Consider the following 21,515-nt stretch of genomic DNA (forward strand, 5'->3'; position numbering starts at 1 on the left):
TGCGTTTGGCCTTGGAGCCTGTTGCCTTTGATGTAAAAATACCTGTAGCCAGATAACCTAAGGCAGGGGATAAACACTTTGCTTCAGTATTTAGCAGTGTTTTTTTTGGGGAGCTTTTCCCAAAACAATCTTAAAAAGAGCCAGAGAACAATAACTCAGTTTTGGGTGAAAGTTCTTCCCAATGTTTCTCCTGTTTATATTTGGGTCCTGTAGTTTCTTGAATGAAATGAAGAATACGTAGCTCAGAAAACACGAGCCTGATCTCAGATGGCACGTGGAGCAGCGGTGCTCAGCACAGACCTCCTGCAGTGCATGGACAGCGCGTAGCTTCGATGCTTTTGGCAAATTGGCATGGATGCTTGTTACTGGAAGTTACCTCAAAGGACATAATACTGGTGTTTTGCTTGTTTTAAAAGCGATGCTTACAGAATTTAGAAGTAAGTGTAGTGGACCAACAGACAGTGAACTAGAAGAGTGAGGTGATGAAAACAGGGGAAGGGAGGGAACAGCTTTTCCCTTCAAGTGAGCCTTCTGTCAGGCTGGAGGAGGGAGAGAACCACCACTTGGACAGAGATTGACAAATAGTATCGCTTCCAGAGGCAGAATGCAGGATTTGCAAACAAATGTAAATGTCAGTCCAAGGGCAGACTTCGATACAAGGATAGTCTGGGTTTGTGTATCTGACTACTGTAACTGGCCATTAGTTGTAACCCATGTTCTTTTTCCTTCTTGGCACCATAGTTAGCAGAGCTGGACGGTAAGAAGCTGCTTCACTTAAAATATACAAACCTTACACCATCTGTCTGTCTCTGCAAGAGGTCTGATTAGGCAGACGAGTACAAGAGTGCCTTGGGATCTAACGAGGTAAAGATGTTTCTTGGGGTTTGTCACAGGTTTAATATTTATTGGCCTATGGAAAAACGTGGTCGTTACAGTAGGTGTGCCAAGTTTTAATGTTTTCACTTGGTATTTTTACTAACACCAGTGGGGAGAAGGGTCCTGTCTACATCATTTTTGGCCTTAAAAATGCACCAAAAAATAAAAGGGAAGTAATGTACTTTTCACTTCCCTTCTTTTTATTCCCTCCCTTCCTCCTTCCCTCCCTCGTCCCCTTCTGTTCTCAAAACTGAGTGCTGAGACAAGAGGTGAGCAAGAGTGGCCTGTGATCCTATGAGTTGTTTGACAAAACTGATTTAATTTGTATCCTAGCTGTTATTCTATGCTGTTCTGGAGCATAGAGGTAGAGTAGTGCTAGTCTCCAAGAATGCAATTGCACCAGAAATTTCAGTGCTACATTGAAAAGGGATGCTTTTCCAGTCTAGAAAACGTCTGTGCTCAGAGAACTGTTTTCAATCAACGGTATTTTATACCTAGCAGGGAGAAATGAGATTGCCTCTCAGTTTTTAATGAGTTCTCCAATCTAGGGTAGCGTACTCCATCTGACCTTCCTGGAAACTTGAAGCTAATATGTTTCCACTGGATGTCACTGTTGCTCTGTGGGAATACATTTAAAATAACACTTCACCTGTGGGTGAAAATCAGTCCTTAAAATAGAAGACTTTAATGGTACTTCTTTCTCATTTGGATTAGCAGAATTGGAGTCCAGATAAACAGTGTGCACCACTTTTTTTTTCCTGATTCTCTGCTGCTTCTTGGGGATTTTTTTCAGCCAAAACGTAAGAATTTAATTGCACTTAGTCAATAACAGATTCAATGGATGTATTGCTTAAAGGCAATGCCATCTTCCAAGATATTTAAAAATTAATTCTTGGTAACATCATACTCTGTTTAAAAACAAAACAGTAGATACACTGTAGAAGTTGATTTAAAGGACTAGAGGTAAAGCTGAACCCATTCCTTCCCTCCACTCAGTTACTCCCTTCCAGTGGAGAGAAGAGGGGGTATTTTCTAAATATCACCATTTAGAAAGCAAAGTGGCGTTTTTAAAATCGTCTACTGCAGTTTTACTACTGATGCACATGGATTCTGTAGTTAGTACATCCCCTACACCCCAATCAGCATTACAATAACTGGCTACAATGCTGTGTAGCCAGAACGATTTTCATGAAAGGTTCAGCAAGAGATGACTGGAATGAAGGCTGATTAATTTTCCCTTTCCCCCAAGTAGTTGCACTGTGCTGTCTTTAAGTGGTTGCTATAAATAAATCACTTCTGTTTTCCCTTTGTCACTGAGAGCTGTATTGTATTCTGAAACTGCTTATCCATTCTTCCTTAATGTTCAGCTGCTTCTTGCTATGCCCCCAGTGCTTAATAAGCAGATGTTGTAATAAGATATTTAATGGCAGATACATTTGTTCGGTTGCACTGAATAAAATGCACACTTGACCTCGGACTAAAATAGGTAAAACCTCTGTGGCAGTGTCACTGTTTCTGGGGCCTGTCTGCAGCACTCAGGTGGCACTTCACCTTGCATGTGAGGCGGATGGGAGCACAAGTGTCTGTGCAATGATGTGATGCTTGTCAGCACTGAGACTGTTGTGAAGACAGTGCATGTTTCAGGGCTCTTTCTGTATTTTTTGCAACTCTTTTTCACAGAATGGTTAAGGTTGGAATGGACCTCCAGAGATCATCTAGTCGAATGCCCCTGCCAAGCAGGATCACCTAGAGCACGTTGCACAGGATGGCATCCAGGCGGGTTTTGAATACCTCCAGCAACGGAGACTCCACAGCCTCTCTGAGCAACCTGTTCGTGTTCTGTCACCCTTCCAGTGAAGAAGTTCTTCCTCATATGGCAATGAAACCTGTGGTTCAATTTATACCCCTTACCCTATCACTGGCCACCACTGAGAAGAGTTTGGCCCCATCCTCTTTACATTGTCCCCTCAGGTGTCTATAGAGGTTGATAAGATCCCCTCTCAGTCTCCTCTTCTCTAGGCTAAACAGGCCCAACTCACTTAGTCTTTCCCCATAAGGTAGATGCTCCAATCCCTTAATCATATTTGTGGCTCTGCAGTGGATCCTCTCTAGAAGTTTTATGTTCCTCTTGTCCTGGGGAGCCCAGAACTGCACACAATGCTCCAGGTGGGGCCTCACCAGGGCTGAGCAGAGGGGGAGGATCACCTCCCTCGACCTGCTGTTCACACTCCTCCTGATGCAGGCTAGGATCCCGCTGGTCTTCTTGGCCACAAGGGCACATTGCTGGCTCACGGTCAGCCTGCTGTCCACCAGGACTCCCAGGTCCCTCCCTGCAGAGCTGCTCTCCAGCAGGGCAGCCCCCAGCCTGTACTGGTGCTTGGGGTTATTCCTCCCTAGGCGCAGGACCCTACACTTGCCGTTGTTGACCCTCATGAGGTTCCTCTCCAGCCTGTTGACGTCCCTCCAAATGGCTGCGCAGGCCTCTTGCATGTCAGCCGCTCCACCAAGCTTTGTATTGTCCACAAACTTGCTGAGGGTGCACTCTGTCCCTTCATCCAGGTCATTGATGAATAAGCTGAATAGCACTGGAACCAGTGCTGACCCCTGGGAGACGCTGCTAGCTACAGGCCTCCAACCAGACTTGGCACTGTTGAGCACAATCCTCTGAGCTCTGCCATCCAGCCAGTTCTCAATCCACACCATTGTCCATGCATGGATCCCACACTTCCGGAGCTTGCCCAGGAGGATGTTATGGGAGACAGTGTTGAAAGCCTTGCTGAAGTCAAGGTAGACAACATCCACTGCTCTCCCCTCATCCGTCCAGCCAGTCATCTCATTGTAGAAAGCTATCAGGTTGGTTAAACACAACTTCCCCTTGATGAATCCATGTTGACTGCTCCTGATCGCCTTCTTTTCCTCCACATGCTTAGAGATGGCCTCAAGGATGAGCTGCTCTTTCATCTTTCCAGGAATGGAGGTGAGGCTGACTGGCCTGTAGTTTTATGGGTCTTCCTTCTTGCAGTTCTTGAAGACAATGACATGACATTGACTTTCTTCCAGTCCTCAGGCACCTCTCCTGTTCTCCAAGACCTTTTGAAGATGATGGAGAATGGCTTAGCAATAACTCACGCCAGCTCCCTCAGCACCCTTGGGTACATCCTATCAGGGCCCATAGATCTGTGGGTGTCTGGCTTGCCTAAATAACCTCTAACCCAATCCTCTTCAACCAGGGGAAAGTCATCCTCTCTCCAGGCTTTCTGTCTTGTTTCCAGGTTCGGTAGTGCGTGGGGGCTAGCCTTAGCAGTGAAGACTGAAGCAAAGAAGGCATTCAGTGACTGCGCTGTCTCTGTATCTGCCGTCACCAAGGCACCCACCTCGTTTAACAGTGCACCCACATTTTCCTCAGTCTTCCTTTTGCTGCTGATGTATTTGAAGAAGCCCTTCTTGTTGTCCTTGATGTCTCCTGCTAAATTTAATTTTAACCGGGCCTTGGCCTTCCTCATTACATCCCTGCATTCTCTGACAGTGTTCCTATATTCCACCCAAGTGGTCTGTCCCTTCTTCCACATCATTTTTAAAGCTGGTTCGAATTTAAATCAATAGTGGCTGGCTCGCCGCAGGGTTTAGATCCCTATTAAGTTTAGGGGAGCTGTACTTTGTTATGCGAAGGGTTCTATGTCCGTTTTTGTGGTCAGTAATAGGGTTGATTTAATCCTTTTTTATCAAATTGAAAGTAGTTTTAGTCTGGAGGCACTTAAGTTTTTCCTCACCTGGGTGCAAAATTCCCTTTGAATATAAGTATTCCCTTCAAATTATATATATTACTTACACATCTACATATGTTGTTATTATATATTATCTATATATGTTGTTGTTATCTATATTTGTGGTTGTTACTAAAATGTGAGGGCAGGGTTTTGAAAGACCACACAATGATGCTCACCACTGTCAAATTTGGAGGCTGTACATGCAGTTCTACAGAGGCAGCGTCATTGTCTTACTGCAGCTCCAACCAGTGCTGCTGCTGTATTTGACCTATCACAGAAGTGAAGGTGGTGTTTATGGGAAATAACATGTTGCTCTAAGCATTGCACGGTCTCTTTAGTTTTTGTTGTTTTTTTTTTTTTATGAAGAAGAATTTGTTTTAGTTCTTATAAATGTTTGGCAACTTTCTGAAATTAATATCAAACTAAATTCTGGAGGTCTGCTTGGTTTTAGGATACGTAAACACCTCAGCATCTGCTCTGTGAAGTCCCAGTTGTGCTGCTTATGCAGGAAAAGCTTTTGTTCACTTAAAGGAAAATGTAATTTTGCATGGGAATTTGGAAAGGATTAAAAAACAGCCTTTCTTCTCAAAGTCATGGTAGGAAGACTGCACAATATCGCTGTTCCCCCTGGTTCACAAGGTTTCTGTTACGCTTTGGGTAGTGTTGCTACAAGTACATATTTGAGTTTAGGCTCTTAAAAAGGTGAATTGAAATTAGTCTAGTGACTTGTATGGAGTCTGATCCAGATGGATGCAAATGCTCTGGTTTCACCCGTGAAAGGGAAAGTGCAGCGCCTTTGAGTTGAGAGGAGGCAGCGTGTGCAGCATCCACCTTGGCCTGGCTGGCCATCCGCCCATCCTGTGCTATTGTCCTTCTGCTGCTCTGTATGGTGTGGGCTGCATTTAAGGCTTGTGGTGTTTTCATATGTGGCTAGCTGAGGGTTTGCAGGTGTTTGTAATGAGATCACCTTGCCCTGGATGTGCCCGTGGTGGGCAGATTCTTAACCTTTGTTGAGTAGTGTATACAGGACCCTTCTTTGAGAGGCCTGCTTGGCCAGCTTCCAGATTTCGGTTGCAGCTTCGTGCCTTTCAAGCGGGTGGGATGAGTAAGAGGCTGGAGCAAGCTGCTTTCAGTTTCTCTGCCTGACTCCTTGTGGGCAGCAATTCAACGTGGTGTCTGTAGGTGTGGATGTTGGATACTTGATTCTTGCACCTGCTGTGGCAGGGTAGGATGTTAGAACTGAGTATTCAAAGACCTTCGTCAGTTAAAAGACTCCTTTTTGGGAGTCGCTGTCTATGACCCATTGACATAGCTTTGTTTTGTTTTTTTGTCGTTGGCTGAATGCATCCCTAATTTAGGGGCATGCACAGGCTCGAAACTTCACTGCTGAAGATGCTACCTACAAGTTATCTTCTTGATCACGAAGGTCTGTAAGCTTTCAAGCAGCTGTAGTGTTTGAAATGGGGCAGTACGCCATACTGTCACACATTTTACATGTAGATTCTGTTTTGGAGGAGTGTTGCCGCCATTGAGTGCCTTCAGAAACCCATGCAAGCTTCATGGAGGTGGCTTGCTGGGCTTTTCCCAGTGGTGGTGCGTAGCCTGTGAGCTGATCTGCAGAACGTGGTGTATGTGACACAGAGCTGCTGCTGCTCCTGGCTTCACCTTGACCTGATGAGGACCACTTGTCCCTTACAGCCTAACGTGTGGGAACATCTGTGCAATACCACCCTTGCAAATATGCCATGCTCTTAAAGTCTCCGTACTGCGTACTGTAGCAAAGAGAATATCAACTGAGTTCAACCCAGCAGATTTTTACGAAAAGCTGTCTGACATATGCTTTAAAGCTAGAGGAGAAAATATGTTGTTACAGTCATTTTTCTGCTTCTGTGAGTCAGCTTGTTCTAATGGGTTTTGAAGTGGATGGCTCATCATCATTTGGGCTTTTTAAGTGCGGGTTGCATGTAGTGTTAGCTTGCTGAAATTTCTGCTGTGCCATGATTGGCTGGCCTAAAGTTATACCATCAAAACATAATGGCCAGTCTTAGCATAACAAGAAAACATGCTATTTAGTGCTAATTCACTGTTGATCAACTGCATTTTCTTGTTTTGCTCTTAAGTTTACACAGCAAATAGCAGCCTTGTGAAGCTGGCTTTATCTTGTATGTGCAAAAGCATGTTTTAGTCAATCAAATTAGTTCATCGGTGACCAACACGTGGCTCTGGGGCAACCTGCAGCACACAAGTAGTTCGAGTGTGGCTCCTGTGCCAGGGCTGCGCAGTGTGACCTGTGCTGGCCAAGAGCTGTGGCTAATCCAAATTGCTGCAAGCAATCTGTGTCCTATTGCACAGGGAGCATGTTCTGCCTGAACTTCCCTTCCCAACCAGTCTTAAGGGAAAAGACAGTGAGCTGCCTGCTTTTTCATGGAGAACCATGGTCCTGTAGACCCTCCATACGTTTTTATCTAAGAATAATCTTACTGCATTAAGCAGTTTAAAGTTATGTGAGATGGTCTAAGGTCTTGTTGCATCAAATGTAGAGATAAATAGTTAAATAGAGTGCTAATCAGAAATGCCTTCGTAGCAGAGAAGAGATGAAGGTACTCCTAGAGCCCGTTTTTCAGTCCGTCAGAATTCCTTGCTTTTTGTTGATTTGCAAGCTCCAGCCATTTACGTGAGCAGTAAGTTGGTAAGTTCCGTCCGTGGGATGCAACTGCACCAGGCACTGGGCCATGGTGAACTACGTTTTGAGTGCTGCAATCTTGGCTTTAGATTCAAGTCATGTCTGTTAGTGTAAATTAGGAAATATAAGTCTGCAATTGCTTAATCAGTTGGCTAACTTGTTTAGATAAACTCAACTTCTACTGGTGATAATGAAGTAAGTAATGCAAGTAGTGTTTGTTCTAGAAGGAAGATAGCATTTTGAAAGGAAAGAAGAATAAGTTCTCTAGTAAAGATCTATATGTGTTTTAAAAATTTATTTGGAATTAAATATTCAGGCTTGCATAACTAAAACAGTTGAAATTGAAACTTCAAAGTAACCTTGTTCTTAACCTCATTGAGGAGGGAGAACCAGTTCAAGATGTAAATAAAATTATAAGCATTAAATCAAAACTGTGTGTTGTAATGCATATTGGATCATTTTGGTGAAATTAATTACGGTATTGCATCCTTGCCTTCCTGCAGCTAACAAAGATGGAGAGAGACTTTTACAGTGTGGTACACTAAACCTTTTTCTTCTTACACTGTTGGGGTGAAATAACTTTGACTCCTATCAGAGTAGCTTGCTTCATTCTGTAATTTGGAGGTAGTACTTCACATGGCTCCAGTAAGTCTCCGTTTACCTGTATGGTCTATGTCTGTGGAGCACATGAACGTGCCAAAGCTCTTTGCATATACAAATCTCAAACCTAGCAGGATTGTTCCAAGATTGTTGTCTAAGCTTTGCCTTTCCTCATGAAGGCTTTAAAAAAAATAACAACAACAACATACACACCCCTCCAGACTGTGGAGACGGATGATTCCGCAGCAGCTTTTCCTTTTTTAACTGTGTCAAGAACAAACAGTTGCATTTCTCTCTTGCCCTTTTAATAGCATAGACTGTCTCCCAACATAAATTGTTCTTTACCACTCATAAAACAGAAATCCTTCTCCAGCTGTTTGCATTGCAATAGCAGATTGTCTGTTTATTTTTCTAGCTATCAGAAATGGATTGTGGTGTTCACCTTAAGAAAACTAAAACTCAGGATTCTGGTAGCAACCACGAGCAGCAACAGGACAGCAGTCTTGCAACTACCTTGGAACATATCATGGGACAGCTGGATGTTCTGACTCAGGTATGGTTTGCTGTTTGGTTTTGTAATGAAAAGGGGAATATTTTGCAATAGCTTCATAGAATAAGTGTGGCTAGTCCAAAATCTCTGCTTTTTAGCAGTGTAACGATAAATCTATTTTTATCTGCTTATCAGTATGACACTATCCGTTCCCTCCCGTCAGCTTCCAACTCAGGCCCTGCTCTTCCCCTCATTCCTTTGTACTGCAGTGTAGCAGAGAGCTAATTGAGCTAGCTGTAGTACCTTATCCTATTAGCCAAGGTTTATCCAAGGTAATGCCTGAAGGCGTGGCTAAAATAGCAGGCAGTAGGACTCTGTCTTGGTGAGTAATCAGCCTCTTGTCCTTCCCCTGTTACATTGCAGTCTATAGGCAGACTGTTCAGATCCTTTTCCTTTCCCTCACCCAACATTCACCTACGCAGTCCAATTTCTACAGTGTTCTCCTCCCGTCTACGCATCTGGGCCCTTCTGTGCCCCTCTCACAAACATGCCTCTCACCCACAAGTAACAAACAACTAATCCCTTGCAGAAGCATTAACATGCAGTTCTTCTACGGAGACCCTAAGTAATGCTTGAACAGCACCAACTGGTAATGGTGATCCATCACAGCATATGTTTGTTTAATAAGAATTTGAGGATAGAGCTGTATTTTTGGTTGTTTTTATTTGTTTGTTTGTTTAACCAAATCGTTCTTCATTGCTCGTGTTAGGAAATGTTTATTTCTGAGCTAGGACTGAATTTCATTGTGTATTTTTAAGGGATGTGAGAAGCAGGGAGAAGGCATGGGATAGTAAACACCGGTGATATGTAGATGACACCACGGTGGTTATAAGGAAAAAATCTGTGTGGGAGGGCTTTTCTGTGAGTTTGAGTGTTGTTTCTAGGGAAGAACAAGCAGATCTTGAACACTGTGTATTGAACACACTGATTACTGGTTTGAGTTAGCTCTCTTCTCTCGAGAGAAGTTTGTTATCAAAAAAAAAAAGTGTAAGATGACGGACTGGAGAGCTCAACAGGGGTTTGAAGTAGGGTTGACTTAGGGATATAAAGCATTCCAGGACTCCAGACAGTCTAAAATAGTATAGAGTGAAAACCACAAGATATTTAAAATTCATTTGGCAGAAATGCAAGAAAGCACTTTTCTGTAGTCTTTAGAACTTTAGAATCCTAAGAACACTAGAGGGGAAAAAAAAAAAATCTTCTATGACGTTAGACCCGCATGTTTGTTATTAAAATGCAACCAAGTGTATACACAAAATATTTTATTATTGTTTTTGTCTCCTTAGTAAGTTTGGAATGTGATCTTTATCTTTCATTACATAAATCAGATTCACAGTTCTGATGATGGATGTGTAATGGCTCCTTTTCAACTTCATAGGTGTTTAGAGGAGGCAAATATTGCAGTAAACAGTATATGTGGGATTTAAACTAGATACAAGCAATGCAAACATCTCTAGAAGGTATTGTGTAACCGTTAAAAAAAAAAATCCAAACATTGTTTTAAACCTAGAAAAAAGAGAGAAACTGAGATCACTGGGGGAGGAATAAATTAGTAGGTTTTAGAATAAATTTGGAAATAGGCCTGAAACTATAGTTTAAAAAAAAACACACTGCCTTGAGTAACTGCTTTCAGCAACCTTTTACCTGTAGCTTTTCGCTGTCTGTACAGTACTTATTTTCGCATTGGTTCTAGTTTTTGTATGTTGTAGTTTATATTAATACCATGCATGTGTACAAGTAGATGTACCTGATGTGTTGTTGAAATGGTTTTGCAATGCTTCATTTTCATTTTAGTATTTAGAAGTGAAACAAGTTAACACAAAACTATCAAGCTTGTGCAAATGAACATGAAAGAATTCTTTATCCCTGTACTAGGAGATGAGATTCTTGAAAGGGGGGATGCAGGCAGTTAGCAGGGCAAAGAAATGGAAGGTAACTGGAGGGTACCTGCTGGTGTAGCTGAACTTCGTTTTTTCCCTTGTGGGCACACCATGCTGATGGGTTATAACACAGAAGGGAGCACAGGTCCAGCACGGCACCATTGCTACCTCTTCCATGCCATCAGATGTTGACCAGGTGGACTAACAGCAATCTGATTGCTAGCTCTGGTCTGAGTGAGACGGAAACGGAAGCTGGTGATACCTGTCTGGTTATCTTTCCTAGCCATTTCTGCCAAAGCATAACTGGGTGCTGCTTCCTGCAGATCCAAGCTAATGTTGGGTGTTTCTTATACAAGAACTTGGGAATTGCAGACTTATTTCAATGAAAGAAGGACACCACTACTTCTTAAAAAAATGCTTTCATAAATATGCGACTAAAAGCTTTCATGAATAAATAACATAATACAGGCATCAGCATTTTTCCCTTCTTCAAGAAGGGCTGAGACTATCAGTAGTCTCCTGGTGCTCTGTTAAAAATCATTGTTACGTAATTCCTGTGTATTGCTTGCTTAAAGAGAACTCTAATGGCATAAGCAGGACCATATTTTTTATGTTGTTTTCTTAGCTATGGAGAAGGGACAGACACACCATTTCCAGAAGCTGTCTACAGGTTTTCCAGGAATTTCTAATTTGTTAGCTCGGTGGGAGCTTGGGTATATTTCTAATGTACCACCTCGAGTTCTTGCACTCTCTGTGCTCACCGTAGTTTCCAACACTGTGTTAACATAATGTGGAGACATAATATGGAAGAAACTTAAGGTTCTGATAAACTACTCTGGGAAACAGATTAATTTTATATTTGCATTATCGTTTTTCTAACACTTCCTTAGCTATCATCTCAAGGTTTACCATGCTAACCTGGGTATAATGCAAAAAGTGGGAAGGAGAAAAAATGCTGTGTTTTTTTCAAAATTTTCTGCTGAAAGATGTGATAGGAAGAAATCAGCTGGACCCTGTCATCTCTACCCAGTGCACAGCTTTGTACTGAGCTGCGCGCTTGAAGCTGCATTGTCTGCTGCTCACCAACTACCAACACCTTCCCTCTGTTGACAATAGATTTCTAGATGAAGTGGAGTGTCGTGTACTTGGATACAGCAGAATCGTTTTTATTCTATTAAGAGGTCTCTTCCTGCCAGACACCAATTGAAAGTAGAAATGCTGAGGCTGTAGAGGCATTATGTCCTGTGCAGCGGGATGCACTTGAGCAGACTTGCTCCTTCAGTTGGCACTTCTGATACAACTTTCTCTAGTAAGAACTAAAGAAACTAGTGGCTGTTGCGTACCATGTCTAGCAGTAAATGTTATAGCTAATAGATATGTCCCCCTTAGATTTATGAAGCTTTCTTTTTACGTTGTGAACTTCATGCTGTGATTTTACTCTTAAGGGCTTTGACAGCCTTCTTTAAAAACAGGTCTTTGATTCGATGAAGCTTTCCTCTTCTCCTCACCACAACTCTGTCAGGCCTTTTTGTGGTTTAAGTAAGAAAGCGGTCTAATGTAACCTGACAGCATCTTCGTACTTTTTTCTAAACGTGGTTTGTAGCCATATTTCACATGTAAATAAAGCAATCTTTGCCTTTTTCAGGTGAGTAGCACATGCTCAGTAATTTTGCTGGATTAAGGATAACTTATCCTTAATGTTCTGGAGTAGAAAAATGATTTTTGGCTGAAACTAAAATGGAGTAGGTATTATGAGCAGGTATTATTTGCTGTGCTATCTAAAATGTATTTCCTGCATTTGCAGGTGAACTGCTGTGATGAAAGATGATCATCTGTGAGTTAAGCATCTTAGCTGCAGTGGAAGATTTGTATTCTCAATTGTTATCATAAAGAGTTTGTATAGTCTTGCCCTCACTCCAGACACCTGCAGTTGCTCCATTCACCCTGATAATCCCTAGCACAGGTGTGCAGTGAGCACTGAGGAAAAAGCCACTGTTCTTAACATGGGAAGAAGGAAGGTGTCTGTTCCACGTGAAGTGTTTCAAGCTCTTCATCTGAGAGAGTTGTGGACATTGTGTTTGGGACATGGTGTACTGGTGGACTCAGTAGTAGTGTTAGGTTGATGGCTGGACTTGGTGATCTTAAGGGCCTTTTCCAACCTAAATGGTTCTATGTATGAGGTTACCATAAAAGTTCGTAAATAGCTGTGGTAATCCACCCACAGGAAACAGTTTCAAATCCATCCCCAAGCTAATCTGGTATTGAAGCTGGGAGAAAACAACGCAGTGAAATGTGAAGAGTTACTAAATCTGAAAGGTAATCCAAGCCAGAACCGAAGGACAGTTTAGCTCCAGTGAGATTAAAGGATTATCTCACGTCTTCCAGAAGAGATTGCAGAGGTGGGGAGAAAAATATTTTGTAAAAAATATATTTAGTACAAAAAAAAAGGACTTGGAGGAGAAATGGGATGCTTTTTAAATAAAACTCAAAATGTGTGTGCAGTGTTTGTAATGCAAATGAGTAAATCAAGTTTACTTCGTACATTTGGGGATATGGTCTTCAAAACGTGTTGGTAAGGAATAAACAGCCCCTTTCTTCTCTGAGATGTTGGATGTAGATGTCCTGGTTTTGGCTAGGATAGAGTTAATTTTCCTCCTAGTAGCTGGTAGGGTGCTGTGTTTGGGATTTGGGATGAGAATAATGTTGATATCACACTGATGTTTTAATTGTTGCAGAGTGGTGCTTACACTAAGCCAGGGACTTTTCAGCTTCTCGCTCTGTCCTGCCAGCGGGCAGGCTGGGGGTGCAGCGGGAGCTGGGAGGGGACCGACCCAGGACAACTGACCCAAACTGGCCAAAGGGGTATTCCGTACCATCTGGTGTCATGCTAAACAATATATAGGGGTGGCTGGCCGGGGTGGGGGGCCGGCTGCTCGGGGATAGGCTGGGCATCGGTCAGCGGGTGGTGAGCAATTGCATTGTGCATCACTTGTTTTGTACACATTATTATTATTATTAATTTATTTATTTATTATTTTCTTTTCTGTCCTAATAAACTGTCTTTATCTCAACCCACAGGCTTTCATTTTTTTCTGATTCTCTGACCCATCCCAGAGAGGGAGGGGGGAGGGTAAGCAAATGGCTGTGTGGTGCTTAGCTGCCGGCTGGGTTAAACCACAACAGTAGATTAAACAATGGGTTTAATAAAATAAATCCGTACATGACTTCAAGCAGTTATAAGTAAATTAATATTTTTTTTATTAATTTATTTGTGGATCACAAGGGCTGCTACCTGTGCCTTGCACAAATGTCTTGGTTTGTATGTTGCTTTCACTGCCTGAACACCCACTGGCTATGAGAAGTCCCAACAAATAGGGACAACAATCAGTTTTTATTCCAAAAGAAATTGTTTGAAATCCAAGTGATCTTTAAAAATAAAAAGCAAGCATTCCAATCCGAATAATCTGTGAAATGCCAGATGAGCTTGGTTTTTAAATCTTAATTTAAGGGGCATAGAGATTATTTCTTATGATGCAGAACCGTCTTTTGGAGACGCAGTAGCTTTGATGATCTCTTACTCAAAATAAATGAAGTACCCTGTTTCTTGCCAGTCCTTATATAGTATCATCCAAGTTCTGAAATTCACTTCCAAAATACGCTTGTTACAGAAATCTCTAAGGATTTTTCTGCTTTCTAAGACTGCCTAAATTAAACACACTCCCAGTGATACTGCTGTATTAGCATGACACTGCCCAGAGGCCAGGTTCTCAAAAATGCTGATTGTCTCCCTGGAGGTGCAGCAGACCTTTACCTTCTCTTAGCCTTCAACAGGCAGGAACACTCGACATCTCCAATGATTTGCATTTTTACAAGCAGACCTTGAAGAAGTATCCTTTGATATGCTTAATATAAGTTGCTGGTTATCTACTGGGTACCAGCAGTTGAGTTAATTCAGCTAAGTGATTAACATCCTTTCAGAGTTAAATTGGGTGGCAGGGAAAGTATATAGGATGTCTTTGAAGCACACCCTCATCCTTGTCGCTGGGGAGACCTCTAAGCCTTTTGGATTTGCTAAGCATGGTACAGCACTTTTGTAGTACCTACTTGGATATTTCATCATAGCTCATCTTAACTCGCTGTATTTTCATACTGTATGGGGAAACATGAAGTCTCCTGACTCCTTTGGCTGGTTGGCTCCCCGAGGTCTGGGAGCTGTGCACCAGGGAGGCTGCCCATAGCTGAGCAGGCGGTGCAGCCCTTCCCTCCCCAAAACTTGCAGCATCCAATGCAAGTGCCATCAGTTTAGCTTTGGCTGATCAGCCATTGAGCCTGAAGCAACAGTGCTGAAACATCTCAGTAAAAGGACTGTAAGTTGAAAGGCCCAGTTGCAGATGACACGCATGCCTTGAGTCCCTGCATTGCACAGAGGACATTGGCAGAGCTTGTGACTCCTCATCTTGGGAGTCTAGGCTTGATTTAATAAAAAGGATATCCATTTTTCTATATTCCAGGGGCCATTTGATCACTGTGGTATTTCAGTAGTGGTATCTTGTCTACTTTGCTGCTTGGTCTGGCCAAGTGGATGAGACTAGAATTTTCAGGTACTATGTATGTGGGTTTTTTTCTGAGAGAAAGGTTTGAATGAGCACTGTAAGCAGCAACACTTGTGTTGCTATACTGGGCCTGTTGCATGGCCGTCAAAGCCACTTCTGCAATCTAGTTAAAGGACTTCAGAAAATGGAGTGTACTGGGAGGTGGAAGGAGCACAGGTTTAGAAAACCCCATCTGGTTTGCTTCTGGGACTTTGTAACCCATGGTTGTACAGCAACTCTGACCAGTATGGCCCTGGCTAGCTGTGCTGGGGCAAAGTGTTCTGTAGTGCCAGATAGAAAAGTTTGTGGAATTGAAGCATGTTACAAAGTAAGTGTGAAAATTTATGAAGATGCATTAAGGAAATATTGATGGGGGGAAGACTAAATGACTGAATGAAACTGTTTCATTCTGAAATAATGTGCTATGCTTAAATCATGCTGCTGTGAAATACTTTATGCAAACAGACTTTGTGAGAATTTACTTCAGAGTTTGCATTCAAAACAAGGAAGGAGGTAAGAAGCTACAGAACTTACTTAAAATGTCCTTGGGGTAGGAGATCTTGTTTTAGTTTGAATGGAAAAAGTGCTGTCTTGTATTTATTTATTCATTTTTAATGTGAAATTATTTCTAAAGGAATGTTAATAGTGCACTTGATCTCTGAGATGAAGACTTTGACCAGTAGCGTAAGGCAAGTCCTGGCATTCAGAGAGCACTGTGTGTGTTTGCTATGTAAAGTGTTACTGTCAGTGAAGGCTTTGTGTTCTTGTACTTTCAGATATGAGATTTTCTCCCTTGGTTAGTTTAAACCACCACTTCTTGATGACAATGATTCAGAGGTACTGAATGTTCTGATCCCATCTCAAAACTGTGTTAAGCTATGATTTGTGCCTGAAGAGTGCTGCTTGCTAATAGCAGGGGTCTCCTTTGAGTTTCCCTAGGTGCAGTTGCTGAGGTGGAAGGGAGACTGACAGCAAGTCATGGCAAAGCTTTGTATGGCAGGAGGAAAGGGCGCTGCCCACTGGACGGGTCTGCACCTGAACCTTGGTGTGACTTCTGAACACGTTCTCCCATGAGCCTCAATTTTTACGTTCAAGTCTGGTATTTTAAGCTGTTGTTTGTGGAAGGAGACTTTTTTTTTTTTTTCTCCTGTGGCTGCCTGAGTAGAAAGTGTTCACCTGGTAGTTAGTTTGCTCATTGGATTAATTTAGAGAAAGTATAGATAGGTACCTCTGAACCCACTCATCGGCACTTGCCAAGGAGGGACTTTGTTGGCCCCTTGGATGCCTGAGCAGCTTTTTTTTTATGACGGAATGTCCTGTTCTGAATGTCCTAGCTTTAGCTGCCAACGTGGTGAATAAATGCAGCTCCTTACAGCATCCTGACGGGAGTGCTGGTATGGATAAGCAGCATAAAGCCTCTTCCGCTTTGATTGACGCTTGCCATACACTTAGAAGTTCAGGGCACTGTATTATCCTGCTAACATCATTATAAGATGGTACACAGAAGAGAATTAAATAATGATGTAATCCTAATACAGAGATGTGGTCATTCCAATGTCTTTGTGCTTTGTGGATAGAAATCCCTATTTTTCCATTTGTTATTAGATTGATAGATTTTTTCCATTGTAACATTTTTGCATTTACTGACCTTTTGCAGGAAGATGTTTTTTTTTTTTTTTTGATAAACTGGAAAGAAAATGCTGTCTTTGTAGATTAACATGTCATATGGGAAGAAAAATCCGAAGAGGCAGAGCTAATGCTCTTTCTTGGGCTATTTGATACATTACACGTTAGTGCCCTGCAGAACAGTTTTTAGCACATGCTTTAGTGAAACCGTTAACATTAGGGATGGAGCAAATTTTAGCAACCTTTTTATTGAAGTAAGGCTAGGAAACTACCTCTCAGAGAAGGCAGATCAGTGGAGAAAGGGGTTTTTTGTTATGAAATGGTTAATGATGACAGGACCAGAAGAAGCTCAACTGTAACATTTAGCCTCTACATCTGCAAGGCACACCTGCTTTGCAGTCCTTGTGTATGCCTGTGTTCCTTGTGTTGTTACCTATCTGAGTAACATTGTGCAAATCAATGTTTTTTGGGGTCCTGCGATTACCAGTAATGAACTGGAGCGGTGTTGTGTCCACTCTGCTGTTATTCAGTCAAAGCTGGTGAGAATCTGGCATACTTGAAAATCCTGTGTGCTGCTTGTGGACATCCCTTGGCTGGCTGGGCATGGGATTATCCATTCCCATGCTCTTGGCCACTTCACTCCCAGCTCCACACTAAGTACTTGGTTTTAGTTAATGGCCTGTTAAATTAATTAGTTAATCTGGCTAGCTTGATCTCTCTCCTGGTTACCCACATGGAGTTAGTTCTGTCATTGCTCTCCTAGTCTGACCCTGGGGGTCACCTGAGGAGTGTGAATGTCCTCAGCTCTGGACTCTGCTTTTCAGGTTTCCTCTGGCAGTTGTTGAGCTGGTTTCTGTTGGGATTCAATTAGCACCAGGCTCTGCTTATCAAAAAGAGTCCTCAAAAGATGCTGGATGGATTACCCCAGGGCTCTGCAAAAACCTCCACCTTGGGGCTAACAGTGATTAAACTGTCCCTACTGCATGGTCAGGCAAGGAAACGTTTAACAAGACTTAAAGAAAAGATGCTGATGAAAACTGAAAGTGTATGTAGGTCTGGCATTTGGATTGGCATCACGGATCTCTAATATTACTGGGTTGAGGGAGTAAAAATAACGTTGAGGGAATGGCATGGGGAATTTGTCATGATGTAAGCAAATGTGACTGCTGGATCCCTCAGATTAGGGAGGATGGAGCTGAATATTCACCAGAACTTAAAGTAAGTAGGATGCAATATATATATATATTTTTTTTACATAGTTTCTCGTGAATGTTTCCTGGTATGCAGTGAAGAAAAGTAATCGGCTTCTGACACCATGGGAAGCCGGGATCCTACCATAGGGAAACAGAATGAGCACAAACCTGCATCAGGTGAACCCTCACTGAGTCTGCCTGGTGGCATGTGCCTCCTTGGGGTAGTTGTTGGTTCGTTACCTTCTTGAAAAGTAATAGCAAAATCACGTAGCAGTTTGATTTGTGTACCAACAAGGAGTTGCCTTATGAATGGCAACATGGAAGCCTTGTAAAACTGTCAATTGGGAATAAAGTGGCTTTTTGTATGTGTGTAAACTACTATATAATAGTAATAACATTTTTGCACTTTCCCTTACCTTACTAGGACATCAGGTGCCCTGTGTATTTTGGGCATCATGTATTTCAAACCTGAATGGACTGTGCTCTGAAGTTCTTTGGACTTACTGGATTTCATTTCTGACTTCTCCTTTTCCACTTGTAGTTTCCAAAAAATGCTCACTACGAGTTTATTGAAATGGAAATTGCATACAAGTATAAGCAGAAAGCATATTTCTTGCAGCTTTTTCTCACATTCAACATTTTCTGAAATCCACTTTATCTGTGCTTTGCTTCACTGTCCTGCATGTAGCAGTGGCTGCAAGTAACCTGGGCCTTTGCTTCTTGCAGGGTTGTGTGACCAGGATCTGATTCACCTGATTACATCCCTTTTTAAAGGAAATTGAATGCAATGCTACCCCCCACATTTTGAATGAACACTGAGTCTTGAGTCACTTGTTCTTTTCTAAATGGAAAAGCCAGGATCCCTGCTGCTTTTCTTTCTCTGTCTGGTTGTTTGCAGGCTGAGATCTTTGCTGTAAACCCCTGCAGACATTCAGCCTGCTGTGTTCTTCCCTGAGCCGCTGTGCTCCTGACATCTGTAAGGCAGCCCCTAGGTAGTAGCCATGGCTAGGTTCAAATCAGATAAAATCCTCTCTCCTTTGAACAGACAGGAGAGCTCCTGCTAGCTGTGGGATGGTACCTGGTGCCTCCCCAAGTTTTCTTCGGGCTTTCTGTATATAGCAGCTCTTGCACCTCAAAGAGGTAGAAATAGAGGAGGATAAAACTAAATGATGCTAATGCCATAGGCCAGGGGAATATCTGAGCAATGCAGGGTTTGTTCCTTCGGGCAGAGCTTGTTATGGTTGTAGCAAGGCTGGGTTACACAGCAGGAGTTGACTCCTCCTCTTCTTGGGGCACACCTGTGGGGCAGCAGTGATGAGAGGTGGCTGGGGACATGGGACACAGGGAGAGGGCTGCAAACACTTCAGAAGGGATAGACAGGAAAGGAAGGGAAGGGGGTGTTGCCCTCTACATGAGGGAAGGAATTGATTTTGAAGATTTGCCTTTGAGAAACAGTCATGTAAAGGCTGAGAGCTTATGGGTGAGAGTTAAAGACTGCACCAATAAAGGACAGCTTGTCCTTTACTGGGGGGTCTACTGCAGGCCACCTGATCAAGGGGATGGAGAAGCACTCTTTACTGGTGTAGATAATGATAGGACAAGGGGGAATGGTTTTAAACTAAAAGAGGGGAGATTTAGGTGAGAGGTTAGGAGGAAATTTTTCACTTGGAGGATGGTGAGGCACTGGAACAGGCTGCCCAGAGAAGCTGTGGATGCCCCATCCCTGGAGGTGTTCAAGACAAGGTTAGGTGAGGCCCTGGGCAACCTGATCTAGTGGGTGGCATCCCTGCTCATGGCAGTGGGGTTGGAACTGGGTGATTTTTGAGGTTCCTTCCAACACAGGCCATTCTGTGATTCTGCCTCTTTACAGGTCAGTGGTGTGTGAGTAGTAGAAAGAAGCTTTGAGCTGTGTTTGGGGGTCGGGGGGGGGGAACGTGTTCCAGCAAATCCTATGGTGCAGAACCCGTCCTGACTGTTAACACGTGGTGTTGTGATGTGTCTGAGGGAAACCGTTTTGCAGTAGTGCTTGACGTTGTGTTTTCACCATGACTGTGTTTTCTCCTTACTCTCCCCACCATTCTTCTCATTCCCCAAATCATTTTGCAGGAGATTTTTCGTGGTCACTCAAGTGACCTTAGCCAAGCTGCTTCCTTTCTTTGTGCTTTAGTTTCCCCAGCTGTAAAAATGAGGATAAAGAGACCTGCTTTCCTTTGTCAAGCACTTAGTGATGTGTTTATGAAATGTGCTATTAAAAGACTTTCTATGTATAACTTCTATACAAATAGCAGTTGTCCAAGTTTATTTGAATTACTTTATTAAAGTCTGAGGTTCTGGACATCCTTTTGTTTTTGAAAGAGGATGTTATTTATGCAGTAAAAATGCTCAGAATATGAATCTATTGATTGCTGATAAGTTTATGGGTATTAAAGCATTAAATATAATCACTGCCTGTTATCAGCCATTCTGGTGTCTTTGGAAGCTGCAAGTGGTTTGCATAGGTAGGTCCCCTGATTACCTCGGAGCGATCAATAAAAGGTTTTCAGCAGAGGCTTTTAATACCACGTGGTTAAAATGTTCTTCCTGTGTATCCTGTCCATGATGACTTCAGCTCTAGGAGAAAGCTATAACAATCCCTTTGTGAGGTAACTGGATTACACAAATACTCGGGCATCATGTTGAGGTAGATACTGCCATTTTGGTTTTTAACTCCTTTCTGTCACCTGACTGTGCTGCCTTACACTGGGAGGGTTTTCTTGCTTGATCCTGGAGTTACAGTCATGAAATCTCTCAAAATACTCCATTTGAATTTAGGATTTCATTACCCACCGACAGTACAGTGGCATACATAGCTTGTCTTTGTGAGTGGCTGAGCAGCAGCTTTCCTTTTGTTTTGCAGACAGTTTCCATCCTGGAGCAGAGACTGACACTTACAGAGGACAAGCTGAAGGAGTGCCTAGAGAACCAGCAGAAAATCATTCAGAACAAAGCGAACTGATTTTGTGAGAAAGGAGCAGAGATGGAGGCTCTTGGAGGTTTGCAGTGGTTTGTGTTCTTAACAGACTGTGTGTGACTTTAATGATTTTGAGAGCAGTCAATTTTTAATTGATATGTACAGTTATTGTATCTGTAAATACAAAACTTTGTTACTTTACTAGAATAAAAGGAGGAAATTATTTGTAAGAGTGGATGATGATTGTGATTTCTTGTGTTTTCCAGATACTGTAACAACCAGCTAGAAAGGCTGCATCTGTTCTGCCTTAGCTGCTGCTGAGTTAACCTTAAAATGTTTAAGCATCCTAGAGTTGTCAAATGTCTGGCCCAGGCCGTTCGGCTTGTTGCTGGCTATATGTCGCAAGAGCTCCCAGGATATCCTGGCCAGTGGGAGTTCACCTCTGTTCTCAAGTCAGAGCAAGCATGTGATATCCTAGTGCAACTCCCACCTGTCGAAGGGTCTGTCCGACCAAATCCCAAATGGTGCCTGGCAAATCTGACAAAGTGGATCAGATCCTGGATTTGTGCAGAGGCTTTTCCAGTGGAAGGATTTAACCTGCTCCCTCATGCAGTGTGTGAAAAATGGTTTGCTGAGCTGAGGCTGGAGGAAAGGTCCTAGCTCTACTAGATCAGATTGCAGAGTGGATTGCCAAGCAGCTTTTGCTTTGTATTTGTCCACTTCGTAAATTAAAGGCAGGGAGAGAAAAGGCAACCGAATAGCAGCATGCTTGCTGCAGTCATAAACCTTCCCTCTTCT

The 21,515-nt window shown here is 42.7% G+C and overlaps 1 protein-coding gene across 4 annotated transcripts in view; it reads left to right on the forward strand.

The window, feature by feature from the left end:
• Window positions 1-20,947, forward strand: part of POC1A (POC1 centriolar protein A) — a 57,230-nt gene extending 36,283 nt beyond the window's left edge. For 3 of the 4 annotated variants that reach the window (XM_083796309.1, XM_083796306.1, XM_083796308.1), the window contains exons 10-11: window positions 8,342-8,479; window positions 20,664-20,947. In XM_083796309.1, coding sequence (XP_083652435.1) covers window positions 8,342-8,479; window positions 20,664-20,762 — 237 coding nt within the window. In that variant the 3' untranslated portion in view covers window positions 20,763-20,947. The remainder of the gene's footprint in view (window positions 1-8,341; window positions 8,480-20,663) is intronic. The other variant, XM_083796307.1, reaches the window with a different exon arrangement.
• Window positions 20,948-21,515: the final 568 nt, after the last annotated feature.

The sequence above is a fragment of the Anser anser genome (assembly GCF_964211835.1).
Source record: "Anser anser genome assembly, chromosome: 12".
In the NCBI taxonomy this organism is placed as follows: domain Eukaryota; kingdom Metazoa; phylum Chordata; class Aves; order Anseriformes; family Anatidae; genus Anser; species Anser anser.